Source organism: Balaenoptera musculus, chromosome 21 (genome assembly GCF_009873245.2).
Source record: "Balaenoptera musculus isolate JJ_BM4_2016_0621 chromosome 21, mBalMus1.pri.v3, whole genome shotgun sequence".
Lineage (NCBI taxonomy): Eukaryota > Metazoa > Chordata > Mammalia > Artiodactyla > Balaenopteridae > Balaenoptera > Balaenoptera musculus.
The window spans coordinates 14,135,626-14,162,241 of NC_045805.1; the positions used below are offsets into that span (position 1 = coordinate 14,135,626).

Genomic DNA, 26,616 nt, shown 5'->3' on the forward strand with positions numbered 1-26,616 from the left:
GGGTGGTGTGGCTTTTTGCTTTGTGTTCATGCCTCTTTGGTCGAAAAAGGAGGTTTCCCTAACGTAGGAATGGCTGGCACTCTTTGCTTTCCCAAAGTGATCTCCTCTGGCACTTTCTGAATGTGCATTCAGAAGCCTGAGTGATGAGTAAGTGCAGGAGGCTATGCTGGTCACCATGAAGAATCAGTGAAACAGAGTCTAACACCTGCCCTTGGGGAGCAAATGTGCTGACTGTGGAACTGAACATTACAGCCCTTACTGATGATAAAATGCAGGATGTGCTTCCTGCAGGCTTTCTGAGGAGGGTCCTTGCGGCCGCATGTTTAGGAGAGTTGAACATGCAGCCATGAGGCAAAGTTGAGGCAAAGCTGCTGTCCTCAAACTACAGAGTTGCATAACCTTATAGGTTTTCTCATTAAAAGAGATCCAAGGAGACGGTGAGCATAGAATTTTTTTTTTAATTATTTATTTTTTTAAATTGTAGCCAAGTATACATTAACATAAAATTTACCTAAAATTTACCACGTGTACAATTCACTGGCATTAAGTATATTCACATTGTTGTATAACCAGCACCACCCTCCATCTCCAGAATTCCTTTTCATCTTGCAAAACTGAAACTCTATACCCAGTAAACAGTAATTCCCCATCCCCTTACCCCCAGTCCCTGGCAACCACCGTTCTCCCTTTGCCTCTTATGAATTTAACTACTCTGAGTACCTCCTGTGAGTAGAATCATTCAGTGTTTGTCCTTTTGTGACTGGTTTGTTTCCCTTAGCATAATGTACTCAAGATTCATCCATATGGTAGCATGTGTCAGAATTTCATTCCTTTTTAAGGCTAATATTCAATTGCATGTATATACAACATTTTGTTTATTCATTTATCCATTGATGGACACTTGGTTTGCTTCCACATTTTGGCTATGGTAAGAAATGCTGCCTTGAACATGGATGTACAAATATCTCAAGACCCTGCTTTCACTTCTTTGGGGTATTGCTGGGTCATTTGGTAGTTCTGTTTTTAATTTTTTAGGAATCTCTGTATTGTTTTCCATAGTGACTGCACCATTTTACCTTCTCACCAGCAGCACATAAGGGTTCCAGTTTCTCGGTATCCTTACCAGCACTTGTTACTTTCTGTTTTTTGATAGCATTTGTTCTAATGGGTGTGAGGTGGTATCTCATTCTGGTTTTGATTTGCATTTCCCTAATGATTAGTAATGTTGAGCATCTTTTTATGTGCTTTTTGGCTATTTATCTGTTTTCTCTGGAGAAATGTCTATTCAAGTACGTTGCCCATTTTTGAATCAGGTTGTTTTTTGTTGTTGAGTTTTAGGAGTTCTCTATATATTCTGGATATTAGCCCCCTATCAAATAAGTGATTTGCAAATATTTTCTCCCATTCTGTGAGTTGCCTTTTTCCTGTGTTGATAGTGTTCTTTGCACAAAAGTTTTAAAAATTTATGAAGTCCGGTTTGCCTGTATTTTCTCTTGTTGTCTGTGCCTTTGGTGTCATAGCCAAGAAATCATTGCCAATCCCATGTCATGAAACTCCTCCATGTTTTCTTCTAAGAATTTTATAGTTTTAGCCTTACGAGTAGGTCTTTGATCTATTTTGAGTTAACCTTTGTATATGGTGTTATGTAAGGGCCCAACTCCATTGTTTTGCATGTGGTGATGATCCAGTTTTCTCAACACCATTTGTGGAAAAGACTGTCCTTTCCCACTTATGGTCTTGGCACCCTCGTTGAAAATCATTTGATCATATATGCAAGGGTTTATTTCTTGGCTGTCTATTCTGTTCCATTTGTATATGTCTGTCTTTATGCCAATAGCATACCGTTTTGATTAGTGTAGCTTTGCAGTAAATTTTGAAATCAGGAAGTGTAAGTCCTTCAACTTCGTGGTTCTTCTTCAAGATTGTTTTGGCTATTCAGTTTCCCTTGAGATTCCACATGAATTTTAGGATGGATTTTTCTATTTGTGCAAAAGCATCATTGGAATTTTGATGGAGATTGTGTTGAAACTGTGGATTGCTTTGGGTAGCATTGAGTCTTAGCAATATTTAGTCTTCCAATCCATGAACATGGGATGTCTTTCCATTTATTTATATCTCTTTTAACTTCTTTCATCAGTGTTCTGTAGTTTTCATCATAGAAGTCTTTCACCTCCTTGCTTAAGTTCATTCCTAAGTATTTTATTATTTTTTATGCTATTGTGAATGGAATTGTTTTCTTAATTTCCTTTTTGAATTATTCATTGCTGGTGTATAGAAACACAGCTGATTTTTGTGTGTTGATTTTGTATCCTGCTACTTTGCTGAATTGCATAGCATTTTAGATGGTTTCATAACTCCCAGGATGTTTTTCCTGTGGCAGATTGTTTCTAAGTTGAAGGAGGAAATAATTCTAATAGAGAAAGAACGCACAGAACTTCAGCTGCACATGGCAAGAACAGATTGGTGGTGTGAGAACCTCGGTATGTGGAAAGCCTCCATCACCAGTGGAGAGGTAGGTTTGTCTGCTTTTCTTCCCAGTTTATTAGGTATTTATTTCCAAAGTTTTAAGTTTGACTTTATCAGACAAGATTTTGTTCCAAATAATTAAGGTTGGGAATAGAAAACTTATATTCATTCTTCTAGACTGCATTGGTCTTGCCTTCCTCACCCCGTATTTTCACTCTGGTTCATGACTGGGAGCTGTTACCGGGTTGCCTGGTGTAGATCTGATCTCCCTCCACTTCAGACAGAAAGTTGTCCTTGTTCATTGGAATCATAAGCAACTTTCAGATAGGAACAATTAATGTCCTTGAATTACCAATTTACTTTTCCACTGAGGGTTGAAATAAAATGGAAAGCACTGCTTGAAATTTGGAGATGAAAAGTTTTTAATGTGTTTCTGATTGATCCATCCTGCTGACTTCAGTGGCTCAAATGTCAGTTGCTCTCAGATCTTTAATAATGAATATTTTTTCCCTTGAAGTAGAAAATATTTTGCTATTCTCTGAGGGATATGGGATAATAGTTTTCAGAATACACTGTATCCCTTTTCTTTTGTCTGTAAAAATAATTTCATTTAAAGGAAAGATATTTCTACGCATTTACATTGTTAGTGTTGACAACTCCTTCCTTCCCACCTGCCCGACTGTCGAAACCTGGAGATGAAGGTCAGGTCCAGCGTACCTAGAGATGATGTTACTAAGTGAAGTAAGTCAGACAGAGAAAGACAAATATCATATGATGTCACTCATATGTAGAATCTAATTTTTAAAAATGATATAAATTAACTTATTTACAAAAGAAACAGACTCACAGATTTCTAAAAGAAACTTATGGTTACCGAAGGGGAAACATGGCAGTGGGGCGGGTATAAAATAGGAGTTTGGGATGAACACACACACACACACTACTATATGTAAGATAGATAACCAACAAGGACCTATTGTATAGCACAGGGAACTCTACTCAATATTCTGTAATAATCTATATGGGAAAAGAATCTGAAAAAGAATGAATAGATAGATGTATATGTATAACTGAATCACTTTGCTGTACACCTGAAACTAACACAACATTGTAAATCAACTCTACTCCAATAAAATTAATTAAAAGAAAAAAAGAAAGTCCGGTCCACCGTATAGCACACAAATGACAAGATCCTGAATAAGTCATTGTGACTGTTTGGCCCCATCATTGCCTCAAATGGCTGGTCAAATACTCAGCTCCTGAGATTTGCAAGGGCCCATCTGCCCAACTTATGTGTCCATCCCTGCTTTTCCCGTCAACTCAGTGGCCTGACACTCTTACCGGGGGAAAGGCTTAGAATTCACAATCTTAAATTCCCTTCTAGTTTAGGCAGCAAAACCACGCATGTTCTCCAGGAGCCAGCCTGAAAGCACACGTGTTACGTGAGAGCTTACCAAGCGCCCTTAGTGTGTCTTTGGTGCTTGTTGAGCCTTCCTTTAAGGTGAGCTGCAGGGCCAGATACCTTTCTTCAGGGGAGGTGAGGGCAGTGGGTAGGGAAGGTTGCACAGAGCCTGGAATACCATGTGGAAACGCTTGGTCACTGTAGATGGAGTTATCTCTGGGGTGGACATCTAGGAAGGGGGGCTCAGGGAATGTGATGTCAAAAGGTAACAGAGGAGGCCCTTGGAGGGCAGAGAGCACACGTTCTGTCACCTTCTCACCTTTGCCTAGAGCTGCCTCTGACATTTCACAGTTTATTATAACTACCTTCCAAAGGCAAATACTGAGGGAGGGAGGAGAGGAGGAAAAACCCTCACAAGGCCCTTTGCCCTGGTGATCAGTTATCACTCAGGAGCTGGCCGCGACCTTGGTCCCTGAAAAGATAAAGGAAATGGACCCAGAGGAGTCACCTGACTGCCGAGAGTTCACGAAGCAGCCCCGTGTGGGGACGTGTGGAGGATGTGTTTACCTCGTGCCAGCCTCCCTGGAGCTCTGAGACGGGCTGAGCCGCTGTGAGCTGTGTGCTGCCTCCACCTCCCGTCCTCACAGAGGGACGGTGGTCCTACCTGGTGGGGCTCAGCTGGCGCTCAGCAAGTCCGGCATCTCCTTCCCTTGCCTTTCTGTTGATTCTTTGTCTCTAATTCGGTTCATGACACTAATTCAAGCTTAGATTCAATGTATTTTCTTTTTGTTTCTTCTCTTATCCATTTACATTAAGAGCAATGGTGGCTATTCTGAATTATGATAGGGTGTGTGTGTAAGTGTTTAAGAATTATCCTAAGTTGGGAGGTAGGGGAAATTAGGTCTCCCAATGTGAAATTTCTCGAAAATGGAAATCACAGTTTGTGGAATCATGTATTAAACTGGGGAAACCCTCATCCTTCTCTGAGAGAGGTTTTGGTCTCTCACACCTGTTCGCTTCCTGTTAATTTGCTTTTTCAAGGAAACCCAGTTAGGATGTTAAGTCTGCTATGTTAGTTTTCTTTTGCTGCACAGCAAATTACCACGCATTTCATGGCTCAAAACATCACCCGTTTATTAGCTCACAATTCTGTAGGTTGAAAGTCCAGCGCTGTCTGACTGTGTTCTCTGCATCGTAAGGCTGAAATCAGGTTGCTGGCCAGACTGAGTTCTTGTCTGGAGAATCTGGGGAAAATCCACTTCCAGGTCCATTCAGGTCGTTAGCAGGACTCAGTTCCTGGTGGTTGTGGGACTGAGGACTCTGTTCTTTTGCTGTCAGCACGATGTTGCCCTCAGTTCCTGGCAACACTCCCAGACCCTTTCCGCGTGGCCCTCTCCGTCTTCACAGTGGCACAACGTGTCAGGTCTTTCTCGTGCTTCCTCTGATTCCTCTTCTGCTACTCGCCAGAGAAATCCCTCTGCTTTGAAAGGGCCCATATGGTTAGGATTAGGCCCTAGTTGAAGGTTGGCTGTCCATGTAACATACCCTAACTGCCAGACTAGAACCCATCATTTTCAAGTCCTGGGACCATGTGGGGCATACATACCAGGGAGAGGGAGATCCTGGGGGCCACTTAAATGTCTTGCCTACCGTGTCGCTCACCATGCTTTTCGTTGCTGTTGTGTTTGTCTGTTTTTCCAAGGTTACAGAAGAGAATGGTGAACAAATGCCCTGTTACTTTGTCATGGTAAGCTTACAAGAAGTTGGAGGAGTTGAAACTAAGAACTGGACGGTCCCCAGAAGGCTCAGTGAGTTTCAGAATTTACACCGGAAACTTAGTGAGGTATGAATTCTTGTGAACACAGATTTAGAATAACTGAAGAAGAGATTTAAGAGCTCATTTTAATTTTTACACACAAAGAAACTGATTCATCTTTCTCCTTTGCTGTTGATACTGGCAAAGTGGCATTTTCAGCTTGACGTTTAGAAATTTACTTGAAGATCAACCATCTAGTCTAGTCTAAATCCTTCAGGGTAGATAATTGTCTGACCTCCGTTGAACCCCCCAGAACCCCAGAGCTGGAGGAGAGCTGGGGAGCATCGATGGCCAGTGGTTTCAGAGCTGCCAGTTGTGACCCACTGGGGTTAGTGAGATCAATTCTGGGTTGCAGCAATAGGAAGAGGATAGAATATATTGCATTTCATCACATAAAGGAATTGAATCAGTAGAGTGCGGTGGTTGAGAGCACAGACTCTGCAGCCAGGCTGCTCGAGTTTGGATCCAGTGTGGATCCTCGCTTTACTATTTGCCAGCTCTGTGACCTGGGCCTGTCACTCTATCTCTTTATACCTCTTTTTCCTTATCAGTAGAATACAGATATTAGTAGTGCCTTCCTTACCTATCTCACAGAGCTGTTGTAAGAATGAGGGGAATAAGCGTGTACAGAGCATATAGAAGAATGTGCTGCACATAGTAAACATTATTTGTTTTTATTAGTAGTAGTTACAGTAGTTGTAGTAATGAGCGTTGTTTCATGGTACTTTTGCTTCAGTTTTATGGGTGTATATATTATAAGTATGGGGGTGTATATTATAAGTATGGGTGTGTATTTTGCATATATGGATGTGTATATGTCTGGGTGTGTATAAGTATGGGTGTGTATATTGCATATATGGATGTGTATAGTGCATGTATGGATATGTGTATTGCATGTATGAATGTGTATATGTTGGGCTGTGTGTATTGTTACGTCTAGGTGTGTGTATTATGTAATATATGGATGCATGTATCTGCATGTGCATTGTGGGTTGCAATGTGGTGTGTATCTCCTACTGTGGATTTTAGTTTAAAATGTTTGAAAGCTACTAATCTAGGTCAGTTCTTTTATTTGATAGATGAGGGAATGTGATCCCAGAGAGTTTAACTGACTCATCGTAGGATGTATACATAATGGCCAGACCAGGACTAGAATCCAGGTTGTCTTAGTTTCCATTCATGATTTTCCCATTTTTCTCAGGAGTTGCATCTTCTCTAACTCTCCATCTGCTGGAGCTAATTTCCCTTTACCCCAGCAATTAAAGGGTTCTTCAGTTGTTTCTACCTTCATTTAAGTCCATTTTTCTCTTGCTCAGAATGAACTGATGCTGGTAAAACCCTGCGGTCACCTCTCAGACCCTTCTTCTGCAAAGGAAATATGTCTGTTTCCTTTCACCTTTTCTTCTAGGGTGGTTTTTTAAAAACACTTTTAATCAGTAATTTCTATCAAAAACAATTGCTCTGAAACATTAGAGGAAACAAGCCTTATATAATTTCACGTCTGTCCTTTTGTCTCATTATCTTTCTTCCTCTGTGGCCTGATTCCTGGGGTTCTTCTCTCACCTTTGGTATTTCCTATTGTATGAGTTTTTTTTTCTTACTTACTTTCTTTTTTTGGGAGTTTTCATTTTTTGAAAGAACTCTTCCTGTTGACAGCTGTGATAGGTCCCTGGCGGGGCTGCTGTGACCCTGAAAACAGCAGGAGGGAAGGCCGTTGCAGGCAGACTCTGTGCTCACTTACTTTTCAGCACCAGTGATCTAATCAGCATATTCCAGTGGCCCCAGTGCCTTAGTGAAGAGGCAGCCTCTGGAGCATTTGGAACCCACTGTCCTCCTGGCATCTGAGGGGCAGACTGCAGAGTCCTGCGGGCATTGGCACTGAGATCAGACTTTACGGTCAGATGGATGTGGGTTTCACTCCTGACCCTCAGTCGTCTCACATGTAAAATAGGGGTGACTCAGAGCTGTACACACACCAAGCCTCTAGCACAGTGCCTGGCAGAACGCAGGATTTAATCCACAAACGGAAGTTTATTATCTGTTAACATATTTTATTATTATTACTATATTTACATTCTGCAGTTTGCCCTTGAAGGCAGTAATAAAGCTACAACCTGAGTTATTCTTTCTTTCCATGGTCTTCTTTTGTCAACCTTGATAACTTTTTACAGAGACGTTGTAAACAAAACACATTCTAAGAGAAAAGCCCTTGCTGGGAGCCACGTGTCCGTACCCCACACACTGTGCTCCGTGCCTGTGGTGCAGACCCACCTTCCCAGCCCAGCTCCACAGTTTCCAGCTTCCAGGCGTTTGTAAGTCCAGGGACGGGCGTTAGCTTTTATCGTCACATGTCCTGTTCCTCCGGATTCCTTGAGCCTGGTTAGAACAGGTAGGTTTTCAAGGCCTTCAGTCTCAGAGGAACCTAGTATAGGAAGAGGATACTCGGTTTGTTCTTATTAAAAATCTAAAATTTTTTTAAAGATTTAAATGTAATTTCAATATACTAACATTTAATTTTTTTTCCCTCACAATGTTTCCCTTCTTTAAAAAAAGTCCAGTTGCCTTCTCTTAGCAAGCTGCCTTTCAAATCTGTAGATCAAAAGTTTATGGAAAAGTCAAAGAATCAATTAAATAAGTTTTTACAGGTAAGCAAATTTTCTGGATATGGGAGGAAAATTAGTTATTTGGGGTTATTGGGGGTTGAACTGTCATCATTCTAAGAGTTTGCCTGTTTGCTTCCTGTTCTCACAGGTCAGGACAGATCCTCAAAATATCTTTGGTTTTGGGTTCTGGGTTTTTTTTTTTTGGTGCTATATATATATGTATATGTGTGTATATATATGTATACTCTACAGACAGAAAATGCAGATACCACGTGTACGGCTTTCTCCATTTTCACAAACTGGATACACCCTCGTAACTAGCACCTAGTCCCAGAGACAGTGTCACGAGTCCCGCCAGCGTCACCACAGGTAACCGTGGTCCCGACTCACGACCACGCAGTTACAGCTGGTTTTGAACTTAACATGAGTGGACCCCCTTCACTCGGGATCGTGGGCCTGAGGTCCTCCCATAGGGCTGTTTCAGTTGCAGACCATTCTTTGATTTCATTTTTGTTCTCGTTTTCATTGTTGAACGGACTTCTCCTGGCGTGAACCCCCTGCAGTCTGTTCCTGCTCTTGTTGATGGGCGTTCGGAGAGTTTCCAGCTGGTGGCTGTTAATGAGCTGCCAGCGCTTGGCTTTTGGTGGATAGCTGCTGGGGAATCCCTAGGCATTTGGGTTTTTCAGTTTTTCTGAGTGGCCGTAGCAGTTTGTACATTCTCACCAGCGGCATGCGGGCTTCTGTTCACTCCACACTGGACGGTTTCTTTTGTGAAGTTAAAGTTGTGTCTGCTCTTCTGTCGTGTTGCCTGTCTTTTCCGTATCGCTTTGCAGGAGTTTCGTGTGTGTTTTGGATGTGCGTCTCTTGTCAGAGCATATGTGCTGTGGCTATCTTCTTTCTGTGGGTTGCCTTTTCGGTCTCTTAATGAGCATAAATTCTCAATTTTAATTTAGTCCAATTTATCCATTTTTTTTCCTTTTGTGGTGAATGCCTTTTGTGCTTGTGGAGAAATCCTTGCCTACTGCAAGGTTCTAAAGATAGTCTCCTTATTTTCTCTAAATGCATAACTGGTTTCTTTCACTCTATCTTTAGAGCATAAGACCGGACAAAGGTATGCTGTCTCCAGTAGCAAACCACTATTTATTTTTTCCTTAGCTGGGGCCTCTGTATTCAGGGTATAGTTAAGTTGCTCACACCATGGCCCCCAAAGCCCGTATAGTTCTTGGGGGGCATGGACCTTTGCCTTGTGAAACGCTTTTTGCCAATGCAGTAGTAGCTAGAAGTCCTGAGACTTAATAACGGATGTTGCCAGATTCTTAGTAAAGGTTATGTTATATTCAGTTGGATCAGGGTGTGAATCATAGTTAAAGTAGGTACATTTTAGCTAGAGTTCCCTCGCAAGTGTTTCTAACTATTTTTCTCTCATATATTCATCTCTCTCTAAATATATATGTATTTTTTATAAATATATAAATGTGTGTGTGTATATATATATGTATATGTATATATTTCCCTCAGGAAATAAAATAATTGCACCTTTGAAAAACTTTCTGAGTTTAATTATGGCAGAACTGGGATAGAGAATCATTAATGTTTAAATGCTATTACAGGAAAGAATTTAAAACTGAAATATTACCATCTCGTTGCTGATTCAGAACATCTAGGAAATATTAAACCCACTCAAGCATTGTACCTGATTAAATCGTTCAGATGAACTAAAGGTCTTGTTTGTGAAACGAATATATATTATTCAAAATCCAAGCTTGTGAAGCCCCACGTGTGTAGCTCTGGGATCTTGCAGCTGATGCTTCCCTTTCCTTCCAGCCTCTGCTGTTGGGGGAGGGAGGGTCTCGGGTTGTTCGGCGCTTCCAGCCCTTCAGCTGCCTTTCCAGTTGTGCTGCAGAGACTGGGGTGCCCCCTGCACTTTTGGGGATGCGGTGAGGGGTCACTCGTGCCCCTGTTGGGTTGCTGGTGATGGAAATGGGTTAGTGATTCCTGCCCTGGTGCCAAGAGAAGCATGTGCTCTGAGCTGCCAGTAGGTGGCGTGGGCGAGGCTGGGGCCTGAAGAGGTGGAAGGGGCATCTCAAGGGGCCATTTGTCTTTTGATCAAGAGGACTGTAAGTCAGAAAGTAATGGTTTAAATTGCTTTTCATTTCCTCAAAGACTTTATGTGAAAGTGCTCACTATTTAATAACTTTAGGTAGATTACACAGCAGACTGAAGTTTCAAAATATCATCCCACCAGCTGCAAACAGGAAAAGCAAGATGCAAAAGGTTTAGTCTGAAAGGCAGATATTATTAGGTCCACAGGACCTTCCAGAAAAGAGGATTCCATTGAGTGTATGTTTGTGTGAGTATTTATACATGACACATGGTTCCCTTTGAGGTATACTGATAATAGATAATAATCTAGCCAGTTGTCCCTCACACACAGGCAGCTTACTCTAGCCGTCCCCGCAGTAGCGCGGTACCCACTTCTGGGTGTGCGTGTGCTGTTCGCTCTTCCTGGAATGTTTTACTCTCCTCATCTTCCACTGACTAGTCCTCTTAGAGGCTCCACCTGTGTAGAACAACGTGCTCTAAGCCTTTGGGGGGAAGGAGTGGGGATTAGGATTATATTCTCAGCTTAAAGATGAGACAAGATCCCAATTATACCTTGCCCCATAGACATAATCTTTGAGAACATTTCTAACTTCTCATACATGTTCAATTTGGTTATTTTCCTTCATGATAGAATATAACTCAGTCCAAAGACTTGTCATCCTTAATGATTTCCTTATTTATGTTGCTTGCATTATTTGAGACTTACATTGGTTATCATTTCCTACTATTTGATAAAAGAGTGTTGGAGTGGAGATTAGCTAAAGGAAATCAAGGTGGAAGGAGACTATCTCACTCCTCCTAATCCACCCTCACATACAACTGAGCATTTAATGCTCTACAAAAGGAATAAAGGCTCAGGGGCCTGCCCGGGAAGGCAGTAGTGACCCCAACTGCCTGTCCCCTAAATCTCCTTCCCCACGTCTGATGCAGAACCTGCATCTTCAGGCCAGTCTTCCGCAGGACACAGGAAGCTGACAACCACTGGAATGCGGGGGTGGGGGGGGTGCCCCGGGACCCCCGTCCCCAGTGTGGCACTATTGGGCACGCTCGGAGGTGCTTTTCTAGGGAGGGTCACGGGTTTATCAGATTTCAAGCTTCGTCTGAACAAATATAATGTGAACATCATGGACCAACTCCTCTGGGACCAGAATGTAACCTGTTCTCCCAGCAGAGAGGGTTCTGCCATCAGAACGCCAGTGTTCCAGCCCCCCAGGGGGGTTACATCATCCATGGGGCAGGATTTCTCATTGGTTCATTTATTCCTAAACCCTGTATCTGTGAGTACCAGACATTTACACATTCTTGTGGTCACATTGTTAATTTTCCTGTCTTACCGGTAGCACTTGCTTTGTACGTAAACTTGATGCATGTTCTCCTTTCCTTTCTCCTAAGGCCAGAGAAGTACAGAGAACTTGAGCAAATTTCCAGTTTACGGGCCAATAAAAACAGTTATAAAATTATGTAAACATATGCTGCCTGTGGAAGGTGGAGCACAGGGACAGAAAACTACTGCCTGGCAGGCAGTTACCACCATGTGACAAGCCAGAGCTCTTTCTTCAGCTGATGTACAAAGTCCGCACGTAGCCATGAAAGGGTTGGGTGGGATCCCTGGGGAGTGTGCGAAAAACACAGATGACTTTTTTTTTTTTTAATTATTTATTTATTTATTTATTTATGGCTGTATTGGGTCTTCGTTTCTGTGCGAGGGCTTTCTCTAGTTGTGGCAAGTGGGGGCCAATCTTCATCGCGGTGCGCGGGCCTCTCACTGTCGCGGTCTCTCTTGTGGTAGCACAGGCTGCAGACGCGCAGGCTCAGTAGTTGTGGCTCACGGGCCCAGTTGCTCCGCGGCATGTGGGATCTTCCCAGACCAGGGCTCGAACCCGTGTCCCCTGCATTGGCAGGCAGATTCTCAACCACTGCGCCACCAGGGAAGCCCACAGATGACTTTCAAAGGCGGCAGCCCCTGGACCCGCAGGCGGTTCGCACAGTGAGACTTCACGTCGCCCTGAGCACGATCAGGGCGCCCCAGTTAACCCACAGAGCGCTGTTTGCCATCAAGCTCAGTGAGAACCGATCTAATATATTTTATTTCAGGAGGAAAGGGAAGTGGTTTTAGGTTCAGAATTGCGAGGAAAGTAAATTTCCCGGGACAGTCACGTCTTTGCCTTCACTCCTGGTGGCTCCCAGCGCGCGACGAACCGCGCAGGAGGAATTAACCCTCTCTCTCCCACAGAGTCTGCTTTCAGATGAAAGACTGTGTCAGAGTGAAGCACTTTATGCCTTTTTGAGCCCTTCTCCTGACTACCTCAAGGTTATCGACGTGCAGGGGAAAAAATCCACTTTTTCATTGTCCTCATTTCTGGAAAGACTCCCTCGCGACTTCTTCTCCCATCAGGAGGTGAGCTGTCTGAAGGTTGTATGTTTTTGAAGCATATTTAAGCAGACATCTTCTGGGAGGCTGTTTGATGTGGCAGGTATTTGTGGAAGGCCTGCTACAAAGGGGGAGAAAGCAAATACCTTGAGCTACCATGGCTGTCGTGTGTGGGGACAGCGTTGGTAACAAGGTAGGTGAGGGGCCTGTGGATGGAGCCCCGCTATGGAAGGTGGCCCGGGCCGGGGGCCGTCATTGCGGAGGAGTTGGCGCTAATGTTGAGGTTCAGGAGAGGAGGGTGTGTTTGGGGAACAGCCAGCAGGTCTTTGGACGGGGGAGGGCTTTGGGAGTGGGGGCTGACGGAAATGAGGCCAAGAGTAGGAGGAGGGGCCAGGCCGCGCCGGGCTGAGGAGTTCAGGTTTTATCTCAGGGAATGGCAAGCCGTGTCATGTCCTGAAGCAAGATGAACCTCGCAGTGATGTGGGTGGGCGAAGGAGTGACTAGAGAGAGACTGCAGACATTTGCGAGCTCATACCTGGCCCTCGGGCTTCCCTCCTGGGGCTCCTTACTTGGCTGAGGCCTGTGGCCCCTCGTTCGGCTCTCCAACAAGTTGCACGAGACCATCTCCGAAATGTGGCGTCTCCTTAGTTCAATGCCAAACGCCACCGCCTCTTCACCAGAATTGGTTTAATGAGCTTGGACAGAAGGAAGTAACCATGGAAAGGCGCGTCTGCTTTACCGCGTCCTGAGCTGGAGCAGAGCCCGCGAACCACAGAGGGTCCCCATGCCTGTCTGCCTCCCTCCTGGGCACCTCCCCGCCTCTTTCCTGCACGCCACACGTGTCACGTCTGGCCGTACTTGGCCCCTCCCCTCCGTCACCTCCCGTTTATCCCTGAACCTCTTGGGATTCACCCTGTGGCCCAGTCACTCGGGGAAACCGCTCTCTGAAGGCAGGCCAGTGGCCGACCAGCAGCCTCCTCCCGGTCTGCGGCTTCTCCAGCGCCTGCAGCATGTGATGTTGCTGGACTGGCAGTGCGGCCGTGAGGCTGGCGGCACCCCTCCGGCCTCTGTGACTTCTCAGCCCCTCCTCTGCTCATCACGCCCCCGAAGCCCTGTCGTTAGGCTGCTGCTTGCTCCCGCAGCTTCAGCTGCCCCCCTGCACACATCCAAACGAACTTCCTCAGCTGTCCTTCCACTGCCTAATGTCTGCACCCCTGCTGCAGCTCTTCGCCCTGCTTGGAGAAACAGCCACGTGTATACTGGCCACCGCCCTGCAGAGCCAAGGGCCTCTCAAAGTCGGGATCCACGTCACACTCGTTGGCACTAGCCTGGTGCCTGGCATAAATGAGTTTTCAACTGAAATTTGCTGATGTGCAGATCAAGAAGTGAGACTAGCTGAAGTACAGAATAAAAGCTTGAATCACAGCTTCAAAAATAACTAAATTACTTTAAATTATACATGTCTTTAAAAAAACAGTGAATTTAAAGTATTTCAAGTTAAAAAGCCTTAGTTTTAAAACTCAAAATGGTTAGAAGCTGTTTTGTTATCTACGAATTCACGCCTCATTAATACAGTGACAGAGGCTTTTCAAAATTATTTTAGACCTTGAATAAGGCTTTAGGATCAAGCTATGCCCTGAGTTTAGATACACTTCAGCCTCTTTGTGAAAATGCATAGGTTTCTGCATGTAGGGAAGTTGAAGGATTGTGTGAGGTTGAACCATAAGTGCATCGTTCGGAATTGACACTGGGAGAAGGAGAACGTATCACCTTCCTTGGATGAGTGACCTGCTTCCTGTGGCTTTACTGTTCCCCCAGGAGGAGGCAGAGGAGGACAGTGACCTGTCAGATTATGGTGATGACATGGATGGAAGGAAAGACTCCTTGGCTGAACCATGTTTCATGCTGATTGGGGAGATTTTTGAACTTCGAGGAAGTAAGCTTCTTTGTTACTATTCAGTGGTGTTTGCTGGTTAAGTGGTTACACACACACACACACACACACACACACACACTCTTAATATCCCTTTGTTCCTGAATCAGACATGTATTTATATTCATTCAGCAAATACTTTTACAGGCCAATCAGATACCAAGGTAGGATCTGAGGACACAACCTTAGGACAGATATCCCTGTACTCATGGAACTTAGGGTCCTGCTTTACCCTGCACCATGTTCCTCTGTATGCAGAAAGCTGGAATGCTTTGAATTTCTTTTTCTGTGACTTAGCATAGCCTCATTGCTTCATCACCAAAAGGTATACAAAAACTAATTTTGCGTAGCAGAGGAAGAGCCCTGTTGTTCAAGGTGAGTATGCGGCCAGGGGCGCAGGGATGCCCAAGCCTGCTTTCAGCCACCTCTCCTCCCGAGAGGAGTGGTCATGCGTGCAGGCATGCGGGAATTTTGTCCCCAGGGGACGTTTGGCATGTCTGGAAACATTTCCGGTGGTCACAGCTCGTGGGAGGGTGCCACTGGCATCTCGTGTGTGGGGGCCAGGGACACTGCTACGCGTCCTCCAGCGCACAGGGCGGCCCACAGCAAAGAGCTGTCCTGCCCCAAACGACAGCAGTGCCAAGTTGAGAAATCCTACCCTAATCGTTCCTGAGGGACATGTACTTAGAAGAAACAAGAGCAAAAAGAGGGTCAAAATACTCTTTTGTTAAGACCTGCACAAGTGCCTCTCTCCCGAAGTGGTACCGGGGTGAAAGGTCAAATGGTACTTCTTGGCTTTAGTCTTGAGTCCTGAATAGGACTCTCTGCCCACCCTCACCTTCCACAGTCCCCAACCTGTAAATCACGCCACCAGCATACTCGGTCACACCTGGAGCCTCGAGTCCTAGCTAGAGGTGTGGCAGGTGCCCAAAGGCACGGCTGAGCGCCTAGCAGAGGAAGCGCACGAGAGGAGCGAGGTCCGGCAAGGTGCAGCAGTGCTCCAGCCGGTAGCACGTTGCTCGGAGGACGTGCTGGCTCTGCCCACTTGGGTGAGCATCTTTTCCCCTGGGGCAGAGAACGTGGGCTGGGAGTTGGTCCTATACAGGAAGCTGGCTGTGCATCGCTTCTTATTTATATATCCCTTAACATGTCGCTTAAAGAATTCTTCGCAGATGAAGAAACTTCAAGTGCTGTTATCGACTTGAGCGCGTCTTTTATGTCTTTTAATCCTCGGTATCTTTACAACGATTGAGCCATAGTAGGTGATCAATGACAATGCTTGGATGGATGGATGGATGGATGGATGGATGGATGGATGGATGAATGAATGAATAGGCAAGAAAATTTTCAGTGCTGGGATTGTTTTGGTCATTGAACTTTTTCTTCCTCTAAGCCAAATCTTAAAATAATCAGCAAACACTTTGGGAGCTTATGTTTTAGATATAGCTCCATAGGGGAAACAAAAATATCTCAGCGGTAGATTCTTCCTTCAGTGAATTTACAGCATAATGGTTTCAAAAATGTAATTCACATTAAGCAATAGACACAAATTCTAAACTCCTGGCAGAGATTTATATATAAGCATGTTCATTTGAGCATAATTACAGTAAGGAAAAATTGGAACTAAGCTAAATTCAGAAATGGGTGATAGTTAAATTGAGAAATATCCACATGATGGAATATCGTCCAAGTATTAAGGATCCTTTCAGATGAAAAAGCTATAGCTGGTCCGTATTTTCGACACTTTAAGATGTATGCTGATGTTTAACTTGGTTCAGTATAGGCAGAAAAAAACAGTTCTCCCCCCCCACCCCCACCCCAAGTCTGGCTCCTCCTCAGTGAAATCTGCCTATTAAATCATGACTCCTCCCCGTCTCCCACAGAGTCGGTAAGAATGAGGAAGCACTGTCTTAGCCTTTGGTCAGCGTGTTCTCTGCGACACAAAGAGATTGAGAAGGCTGGTGGATGCGTCAGAGGCACTCAGGGCAGGAGTAGGGCTCAAAGTCCTCTCTCTGTGGTGTGCATTTCCTCCCTCATGTGCCTGCTCAGAATATTTGGGTTTGCGAGTGACTTTCCAGAGGGGAATAAATAGAACATCATTGATAATGAGATGTGACATATTTGCCATCAGCAAAATCCTAGTGTTGCTACAGCTGCCTCCATGGCTTTAAACGAGTGAGTCCTTGGAAAGAATGGGGCTATTCTGTGTTGGAGTGGGGACTAGGGAAGGTAGGAAAATGTAGTGGAGTCAGGGGCATCAGTGATGGGAGAGAATCTGTAGCAGAGCTGTTTTTGGTTCCTGCTCTAGTTCAGTTTATGAAAATGGACCAGAAGTACAGCTGTTTTAAACATTTCTAACCAGTCACTCGGCTGTCAGGCATTCTTCCTGGAGTTGCTCATGTCCTCAGACCCTCTGGGCATGAGCTACTTCTCTGCTGCCTTAGAAAGGGGGAGCGAAGTTGCCATCCCTGACAGACGCTCCTCCCAGCCTGAACGCCAGCCTCAGATGGGCACGTCTGCAGTGCACTCTGAATTCCATCAAACACTTAGGGCACTTCTGAGGCATGGTCCTGACTCCAGGACTTGACTCTCACTTGAAGGATTAACACCACTGCATCTGGACACTTAGATCCATTTTTAAAGTTAGAAATGACTTGAGAATGTATTAAAGTCTAGTACCAAGTCTGTGTTAATTGTTGATTTCTATTTGTGTGCCTTCCCTTGTACAGAGGTGTTTGTGAATTTACTCCCTTTTTTTTTTTTTTTTGGTGCAGGAGCCCTGAATTCTTGGCTCCATCATAGCCAAGTCATGTGTCACTAGCTAAACATTGCAGTGGATGGAAGTGAATAAATAAACGGAATATTTGGTTTCGATTCCAATTTGCAGACCAAAAATATCCTCACAGCATTTCTTTGCCTTCTTTTGGTTTATATTCATATTCTACACTTGTAACAATGTGTCGCCTAATCTAATGCTAATAGTAAAAGTTCAGATATGTAGGACCCTTCACAAAACTCTTTCACACAAAGTGTTGACATGACTGTCCAGCAAAACGAAAGTACATGCTAACACTGTCCTTTTCCAGGTGAGGTCACTGAGGCTCGGAGAAGGTGATGGTGGCCGCCTGCTCCAGGCGGTGGCACAGGAGCGATGAGTCCATGGCTCACTCGGAATCCTGGGGCTTCCCAGTTCCCCTTTCTTCCCCCACGGGCATAAAATATATAAAAATGCATGATCTACAAACTACAATTCAAAAGGGAGCAGTTAGACCCATCAATTTGTTAATATTTCTAAATATTTGTCAACATCTGACTACAGATGCTTCTCGTTCAGAGCCGTGTATTAGAACATTGGGTTCAACAAGCCAGGCACAAATCTAAAAGGAATTGCACTGTCTGCTAGTGGAAAACAGAGGTCAGTAGCCCGGGGACACATGAAGTGCAGTTTTAGTTCCACTTGCTAGCTCAGCTGTTGTTAGGCATTGAAAAGCTGTAAGAAGTCTTAAGTTTCCTCTCATCAGTTGCTAAGAAGAAAATGAAAGCTTATTCATTAGAGTATTCCTGGGCAGAAGTTTGCTAGGCTAGACCCAAATTCTGTGGCTATCAAAGCCCCTGACTTAGTGTCCAGATTTGGACTGAGTGACGTGGTTAAGATTTATGCTTTGTGCTGCTATGAAAATGTCACGATTGTGATAGCCTGTGGTAATGCTTTTCCTCTGATTTATATTTTAGTGTTTAAATGGGTGAGAAGAACGTTAATTGCTCTCGTTCAGGTCACTTTCGGAAGAACCATCAACAAGTGAGTTGCACGAAACTAATGTTTGAATTCATGCCCTAGCCTTTGCCTCAATAGTCCAATTACATCCCCAACTCAAGGTTTTTTCGTTTCTTTTACTTTTTATTTCTGATATGATTCTAAGATTGGATAGGGAAGCAGATTTCTACAAGATTCTTTCCCCCAGAATGCACGGTGCACCAGATAACAGAAGCTTGGGCTGGCTCTGGCAGGCTGGTTGACGAGGGTCAGAAGATTGTTCTGGAAAGTTCTCTGTTGACCATGATGACTGGTTTTAATATCTTGGGTGCAGCGTTTTTATGTCACATGATGGGGATCAGTTTAAGGCTTAGACTCTGAGCCAAAATGAAAGTAGGATGAGCATCGCACGGCAGGTATTTATTTGAAGGGAAGTGCAAACCATATATTTTTTTAGAGTTGGGGTGATATTAAAATAGTAATTCCTCTTGTTAGTTGATAGCTAAGTATCCATGAGGGGTGTGTGTACCCTATAACACTATTATAAGCCATATGTGTATTCTGAATTGTATCACGTTACCCATATCCCTAAGGGTTATACTCTATGCCCAGTACCCAATGCTTACGAGGCTGTAGCATTGTGACTTCCCCACACAAAAACTGGGAGTCAACTGCTAAAACTAAGGGGAAAAAAATCAGTTATTTTTGTATAGCAAAATATGTTTTAAGATGAAATTGTCAGATTTTTCCAAGTGAAAGATTAATTTAGTTGTCAGATGTATGTATAAGGTTAACATAGTTTTATCACATAAATCTTATAAAGTTTTTTGGGAAACATAATAAAGATCATATTATATTTTTATTCAGTTGCAAATAGAATATATTTTCCTTGTGGTCATAAACCAAAATTTACTTCTGTTTATTTATATGATTTTTTTAAAAAATGGTGTTAGTGGCTTGTTTAGTTGACTTTTAGTATCGTGGGCTTTTAAGCAGAAAAATGCCCTGTTTAACTTACAGTTTCAGTCTGAGGCAAACCTCTTAACCTTAGTACCGACAGGCCTTGGATAAAGAAGTTTTCAAAATGGCCCTATTTTTCTCAGAACTCCAGACTTGCTAATTTATTTTCTTTTTCAGTTTCAGAAAATCATGCATACATTCCCTGCTCCTATTTATGATATTGGCTCTTAATTTTAAGATGAGCAGCTGTAGTTTGAGAGTGGTGAATACATCAGGCGGTTCTTGACATGGGGCTGGGAGAGGGGGACCATGTAGGGAATTTTCAGACTGTGGGTTTCAGTGGACTTTTTATCAGGTAGGGAAATTACGGAGCACCTGGCCCTGTGCTGTTTTGCCTCAGGCAGACGAGGACACATCATAAAATTAAGTAGCAGCACAATATGTGCCTCTCGCCTTGTACCAACTGTAATTTCACATCCCAGAATTGCCGCAAAAGCTTCCTCCAGTTTTGGCTAATACAAAGTCAGACCTAAATTGATTGATAGAAGATGCTCACGTGATGGCCTTTGGTAAGTCACTCACCTAATTTTAAGTTGTAAACTGAAATTTTCCTTCTTCATTTCTTCATGCAGTGCTGGTGAGTAACCCAAAGACTACAGGCAAAACAAGCTGTGTTTTTATGTAGATTTTACTTAGGCAGGCAGGTCAGCAGGTTCTCAAAGCCAAAGTCCCATTGAATTAATAAAATTATTTTATTTGATCTAGATATGAATTGCACAGTTCTAAGCAGTATTGGGAAGTTTCTTAGGAGACATGCAGTTACAAACAGGATTACCATGGTTCTAACTCACAGTGGAATTTAGACTTCATTGGTGACTAGTTACTGTGTGCAAAGTGCTGGGCTTGAAACGTCTATTTCAGATACTATTTCTGAAAACCTCACACTGTCCCTTTAAAAATCTGATTGGGAAGTCAGATTCTTAAAGGGCTTTTTGATTTATTATTCGTGAATTAAGTTTGAAACTTCAGGTCTTTCTTGCACTAATAGTCCAAGGTGATTCTGCTCCCATTTCTGCAGAGAGACTTCCCCTCCCACCTCAGCACCGCTGCTGGCTCTGTGAACGGTGCTGCTCTCTGCAGCAGTCCTGTGGTTGGCTGGAATCTGATGAAGTAGGGTTTACGGAAGACCTGGGTAACCAGATAAAAGCCACTTATTTATAACCGTGCAGGTCAACATCTGCCCGATTTTCACTCCTGTGGGAAGGTGACGTGGCTGGATAGCAGTGTATCTTTTCCAAGTCCCCCCCCTTTGTGGTGAAAGGGGGGTGTCTTTTCCCCCTTTGCCTCGTGAGCATGTGAGGTTTCCCGGGTCGGACAACTCTGCCCAGCGTCCTCAGCCGCGGCCGCCCCAAGGGACAACTAGTGAAGAGGCTGGGTTCTCCCCAGGACTACCAGAGCTCAGGGGGCTCTTCACAGTCTTTAAAACGGATTGATGTTTTCAGTTTATACCACTTCATGGAGAAATTAGTATGTTAAGTACCGTGCACAGTTAAGAGTAGTTGCAAGCTTCAAACAAATCAATCTCCTCTCAGTTCTTGCTTTTCCAGATTGAAAGACACCGTGCGGCAAACATTTAGAGAATTCAGTACCAGTGAACATGTGAGCTCCAGGAATGAATGGCTAGCAGTGTTACCAAAATAAAAATAACTTTCCGAGTCAGAGTTTAAAAATCCAATTCCTAGTTTATTCATCAAACGCTTATCTTAACCTACCCATTGATAAATGCCTTGTGAGAATAGAGAATAAGATTTTTAAAAACCTCATCCAAGAAATATTCTGCTCTTGAAAGACAAATCCGGGACGCAGTGGACTGGGCCGTCAGCGAGCAGATGGTGGTCTGCTACATCGGCGCTCTCCGCGATGCTCTGTGGCCCGCTGGGAATTTGGCGCCGCCAAACAAAATCCCAAGTGAAGAACAAAGCCAGGAAACAAAAAGGAGAGCACAGCAGAAGCTGCTTGAAAACATTCCAGGTGAGGCCTGGGTTCTGACCCTGAAAGTCAGATGAAAAGGGAGTGTTGATGGCCCTTCTCCTTTTTCACTTCGGAAACATTATTTACAGTGAAAAAAGTGATCATACTTTTTCCTTTTAAATCATGTCTTGTCCCTTGCTAAGAAATTATACTGAGAATCCCAATAAGAACAGTACTGGTTATAATTTAACTAGAAAAATGTTTTAGAACAGATAATAACATTTTATGCTTTAAAAACCCTGTTAAAGTACCCTATTTTGAGAGCTCAGTTTTTTGTTTTTTTTTTTAAAGAAAGGTAGTCTTTAACTTTTTTTTTTTTTTTTTTAATTTTATAGCTACTTTATTTATTTATTTATTTATTTTTGGCTGTGTTGGGTCTTCGGTTCGTGCGAGGGCTTTCTCCAGTTGCGGCAAGTGGGGGCCACTCTTCATCGCGGTGCGGGGACCGCTCTTCATCGCGGTGCGCGGGCCCCTCACTATCGCGGCCCCTCCCGCTGCGGGGCACAGGCTCCAGACGCGCAGGCTCAGCAGTTGTGGCTCACGGGCCCAGCCGCTCCGAGGCATGTGGGATCTTCCCAGACCAGGGCTCGAACCCGTGTCCCCTGCATTAGCAGGCAGATTCTCAACCACTGTGCCACCAGGGAAGCCCGAGAGCTCAGTTTTTAATTGGGGATCCACGTATTAAAATTATAGTTTGTATAAATGCCTTATATTGAAAAATTCTAAGTTTTCTCCTTAGACATTGGAAAGAGCTGATCACTCATGTTCCTCGCGTCTCTGTGCCTTTATGTGCTGTGTGTGCATATGTCGTAGACCCTCACTGAAGGTCCATGCAGGGTGCACTTTATCAATAGCAGCGTGGAATATAAACTTAATTTTTCAGATATGCTTCAGAGCCTTGTTGGACAGCAAAATGCCCGTCATGGTATAATAAAAATATTCAACGCACTGCAAGAAACGAGAGCCAATAAACATCTGTTATATGTGAGTAATTTAAAGCCTCCCAGAGGATTCACTGTTTCTTCAGTTCTACATTTCTGTTCATATACGGGGGTAGATTTTAACTCTTTATACGCTTAATCATTCTTATTGCTTGTAACTCTGAACCCATTTTCTCTGCTTTATTTTTGTTCAGTTTGGTTAAAAAAAATAACCCCCTGTGGGTGTGGCATCCCCCTCCTCGCCTGCTGGTTGTTTCTCTCGACCTGTGCTGTAACATTTCTGCCTGAGTGCTTGGCTTTCTTATTTCAGCAAAGCCAAGTGTTTCCCAGTAGTCTGATAATACTGTTGATGGTTAACGGACCGTGAAATAAATCAATCTGATGCTAAATGGAGTTTATAGAATACTAATTCCTTTTGAGAGTAACTTGTTCACTGAGCATCCTCTCAGACTTAAAATGAGACTTTTGTCTTAGATGTAGATAGTTGAGTAAACCCTTAGAGAAAAAGACTTTTTTTTTTTTTTTTTTCTTTCTTGGTTCAGGTGCTGATGGAACTGCTGCTAATTGAATTGTGTCCTGAGCTGAGAACTCATTTAGATGAACTTAAAGCTTGTCAGGTTTGAGACTACACAAATAAACCACCGGAGAAATGTCTGTAATAATAGACATGAAACATTTTCCTCTTTTCCACAGAGGGCTTGACTGAGAACCATACTGATCTTTTAGTTACCTCCCTCTAGTTTTATGTGAATTAAGCAGAACTGGGGGGGAAACTTGATGCTGTATATTAGGCAACAGAAAAAAACACTTGTTAATTATTTTTATTTTAATATAAATCCTTTAAAGGTCAACATACTGATTGAAATATAAGTGTTAATACGTGATAAGAACCTAGGAAATATTTTAAGTATTTATGAAGTTTTGTTTTAAATGAAGAATTATGAACGTTGTACAGTTAATTTCCTCACTGAGGATTCTGAACATTCCTATATTCGTGTGTATTGAATATTGTTGTGCAATGCTTTGTGTGAAGTTATTGTGAAAATTTTATTGTCTTTATTTTTACCAAAGATTTCCCATAGTTTGAAGCATCTGAAGCAATAAAACATAAAAATGAATCATAGCGCTCTGATGTTTAAGATGCTTATATCTCAAAAAAAGCTGAAACACTTAAGGCAGTTCAGATATTTATCAAGTGCCTTTTTTGTAGAAAACATTGCACATGTAAGTACTTCCGTAAGGAAGTATAAAGTTTGTTGCCTTTCTCGAGACACAGAATGAATGTGAAAAATATGATTTTTAGTGTGAATGAGAAGAGCCAGAATTGGTGCTTGAAGTGCTGTATTAGGGAGGTGGGATGGATGGGCAGGAATGAGATGGGGAAACAAAGAGGAGGGAAGTTCCTTCAGGCTGTTCAGGACTTGATCGTGTCATCAAGTCTTGGGCACTAGTAGGGGCATTAGACGAAATCCAGGGTACAGACGTTGCTTTGTTTTTAGTAGTGGGACCATGGACAAGTCACTTAATTTTCCTGGGTTTTACCATTTATTATGCAGAGATAATGAAACACTTTCCCCTTTCTAACCCCCAGGAATATTGAAAGCAAACTAATTAAGCAGGAATTCAGTTTGAAATCCATGAAAGAAACATACTATGTATATATATATATATATATATTAAAGTGGTATTAATTATATCATTGTTAGATCACACCTGCTGAGTTCCTGATATGCCAGGTTCTTGATATGAAACATAAGTGCTGAAAGACAAATGATTAAAAATTAGTAAAGCAAATTTTATCTTTGATATTCTTTTAGCTACAGCTCTTTGATCCTTATTTCAAACCAAGATATTTGATACTTTCAAAAAAACTCAAAGTTGCCTATTTATATGGATAAGAATTATCCTTCACAGGGATGTAGAAAAGACATTCAGTAGAAAAGACAGTCAGAGAAGAGAAGCAGTGTGAAGTCACCAAGCCCTAGGAACTCATAGCGGTTACTAAAAGTGACCATCTTCTGCATAATTAAACCATGGCTGTTATGACTCCTCAATCCTTAAGAAGTCGTCTTACTTTTTCATAAGTTATCAACTATAAGGACTCTTACAGAAGTTTTAATTTTTTTTTTTGAAAAAAATTAATGACCTTGAAGCTTCACCTCACTTAAAGGGTGACTCCAATCACAGGTCAAGGTGTGCACCATGGTCGGGAGTAGTGGTAGTTTGCAGGGGCTCACCTATGCCAGGTATGCCAGCTTTATGGCAACTAGAGTCAACTGAAATTTTAAATCCTGTGTTGGGTTCACTTAGGACATTTAAGCACAGCATATTACCAAATATGACATGTCAAATTCCTACCTTTAGGATTTCTCAAACCGTGTTTTAATGGCAGTTAAAGTGGCCTTCACTTTGGGGATGTAGAGCAAGCTATGAAAAGTGCTATTACAGTCCCCATACACTGCCTTATTACATTTCTATTTTAAGATTCTTAAAGGCTTAAGGAACTGGATTGAGTGTGAAGAGAATACCGTTGGGAATTTGGATCTTCAAACCACTGAAGGAATGTTCTGTGGATGGTATTAAGAAAACAAGAGCAAAAGCAGGTGGGCTTGTATTGTAGAATGATTTACGTTAGGTTTTATGAAATCTTTTAATGGGCTAGAGACAGGGAAATGTTATTACTGGGGAAGAAGAGTGAGTCTTCAGCAGAGATTTTAAAAGCAAAGGACTGGTTTTCAGGGATGATTTAAGTTTCTACTCTAAGATTTAAAGAAGTATAAGGCCTACGTTTGTCTTTAGATACAGGGAAGAAATTTCAACAAAGTGAAGTTCAAATAATATAGACAAACCAGAACATAAAACAAGAGCAAGTAGTTTTGTGCCATATAATACTTCTTTAGTGACAGGCACCTACATATTAATTGCATTTTCCCAGTGCTAAGACTAGATCTTGTAAATCACTTTGCAAAGGATGGTTGTGACTTTTAAAATTAAGCCATAACATTTACAAAGAAGGTGTTGTTCAGGTATCTTAAACATTATTTTCAATATCTGTTTCACAGATGTATATTTCTTTAGAATCTTTTGCATATGGATTCTATTTTTACTGTCGGATTTTGCCTCTGTAGATGTAACTGATAAGGAAAGCCTCTTGCTAATTTAACAGTTTAGTTATAGTTATTATTGGTAGGTGATTTGAAATTTTATCTTGTTTTGAAATACACTGAGGGTTTTTAAAATGTAGAAAAGGACTTGAAGCACAGAGAAACATCTTGTTTCAATTGATTACCAGAAACGTTAACAGTTTTACTCATTAAGATGTTTATGGAAAGGCAAGATTGTAAGCAATTTCTTAAACCCACTTATTTTGAAATTTAGATTTTTAATTTTCAATTTGGAATTTTCTATTTTAGAAGTCTTCGATGACTGAAATAAAATTAAAAGTTATTCAAAATTCACAACACTAAGGATTAAAGAAATTTAAAGAATTAAACTTAAGTTTGTTTTAGTAAGTTTGTAGCATTTATACTTCTGAAGTTATTAAAGCTAAGATTACACTAAGTCTTTCAGGACACTATTTAAGAAAGGAAAAAAATACTAGCTTTATGGAATGGTTTTCAATATTTGACATGGTTTTGGTCAGTCACTAGGCTAACAGCTGGATCTTTGAGGACTCTTCCTGCAGTTCAATCCTGTAGCTACGTTTCAAGTTGCAACATTTTACAGATTCAAGAGGGGTTGGATAGGGAGGGTGGGAGGGAGATGCAAGAGGGAGGAGATATGGGGATATATGTATACGTATAGCTGATTCACTTTGTTATACAGCAGAAACTAACACACCATTGTAAAGCAATTATATTCCAATAAAGCTGTTAAAAAAAAAAAAATGAAGGTAACCTGTCATCAGTAAAATACCCAGGATAATGTAATGTGGGAGAGAGAAAACAAACATAGCTATTATAAAAATTATAAAAATACACACATTCTAAGGTGTTAGAATCGATGATCTTTGTTGAAATACATTGTAGTCTAAATTCTTTGACGAATAAGTAAAGTGTGAAGTTCATCTGCCAATGAAGGATTCAGACGACATGCCTTAAAAATCAAAGAAAAAGTTTAGACATATTTTGAATTGTTGGATCTTTTGTTTTTAAGAAATAGAGTACAATGATTTAAGGGAATTCTGTAGTTAGCGATACATTTCTATTCTGATTTCTTAATTAGGGAGATTCAAGT

At 42.3% G+C, this 26,616-nt stretch overlaps 2 protein-coding genes across 9 annotated transcripts in view; one reads left to right on the plus strand and one right to left on the minus strand.

The window, feature by feature from the left end:
* SNX25 (sorting nexin 25) overlaps positions 1 to 23,503 on the plus strand; it is a 114,093-nt gene extending 90,590 nt beyond the window's left edge. For 5 of the 8 annotated variants that reach the window (XM_036838972.1, XM_036838974.1, XM_036838970.1 and 2 more), the window contains 9 exons: positions 2,381 to 2,512; positions 5,571 to 5,711; positions 8,216 to 8,329; positions 12,624 to 12,788; positions 14,580 to 14,697; positions 18,427 to 18,493; positions 21,258 to 21,439; positions 22,323 to 22,423; positions 22,923 to 23,503. In XM_036838972.1, coding sequence (XP_036694867.1) covers positions 2,381 to 2,512; positions 5,571 to 5,711; positions 8,216 to 8,329; positions 12,624 to 12,788; positions 14,580 to 14,697; positions 18,427 to 18,493; positions 21,258 to 21,439; positions 22,323 to 22,423; positions 22,923 to 23,003 — 1,101 coding nt within the window. In that variant the 3' untranslated portion in view covers positions 23,004 to 23,503. Of the gene's footprint in view, positions 1 to 2,380; positions 2,513 to 5,570; positions 5,712 to 8,215; positions 8,330 to 8,435; positions 12,016 to 12,623; positions 12,789 to 14,579; positions 14,698 to 18,426; positions 18,494 to 21,257; positions 21,440 to 22,322; positions 22,424 to 22,922 lie in introns of those variants that run through there. The other 3 variants (XM_036838973.1, XM_036838971.1, XM_036838977.1) reach the window with 3 other exon arrangements.
* Positions 21,421 to 26,616, minus strand: part of LOC118888020 (LRP2 binding protein) — a 42,015-nt gene continuing 36,819 nt past the window's right edge. Inside the window, exons 10-12 of the mRNA XM_036838979.1 lie at positions 26,363 to 26,475; positions 24,094 to 24,139; positions 21,421 to 21,459 (exon numbers count right to left, since the gene is read on the minus strand). Coding sequence (XP_036694874.1) covers positions 26,410 to 26,475 — 66 coding nt within the window. The 3' untranslated portion in view covers positions 21,421 to 21,459; positions 24,094 to 24,139; positions 26,363 to 26,409. The remainder of the gene's footprint in view (positions 21,460 to 24,093; positions 24,140 to 26,362; positions 26,476 to 26,616) is intronic.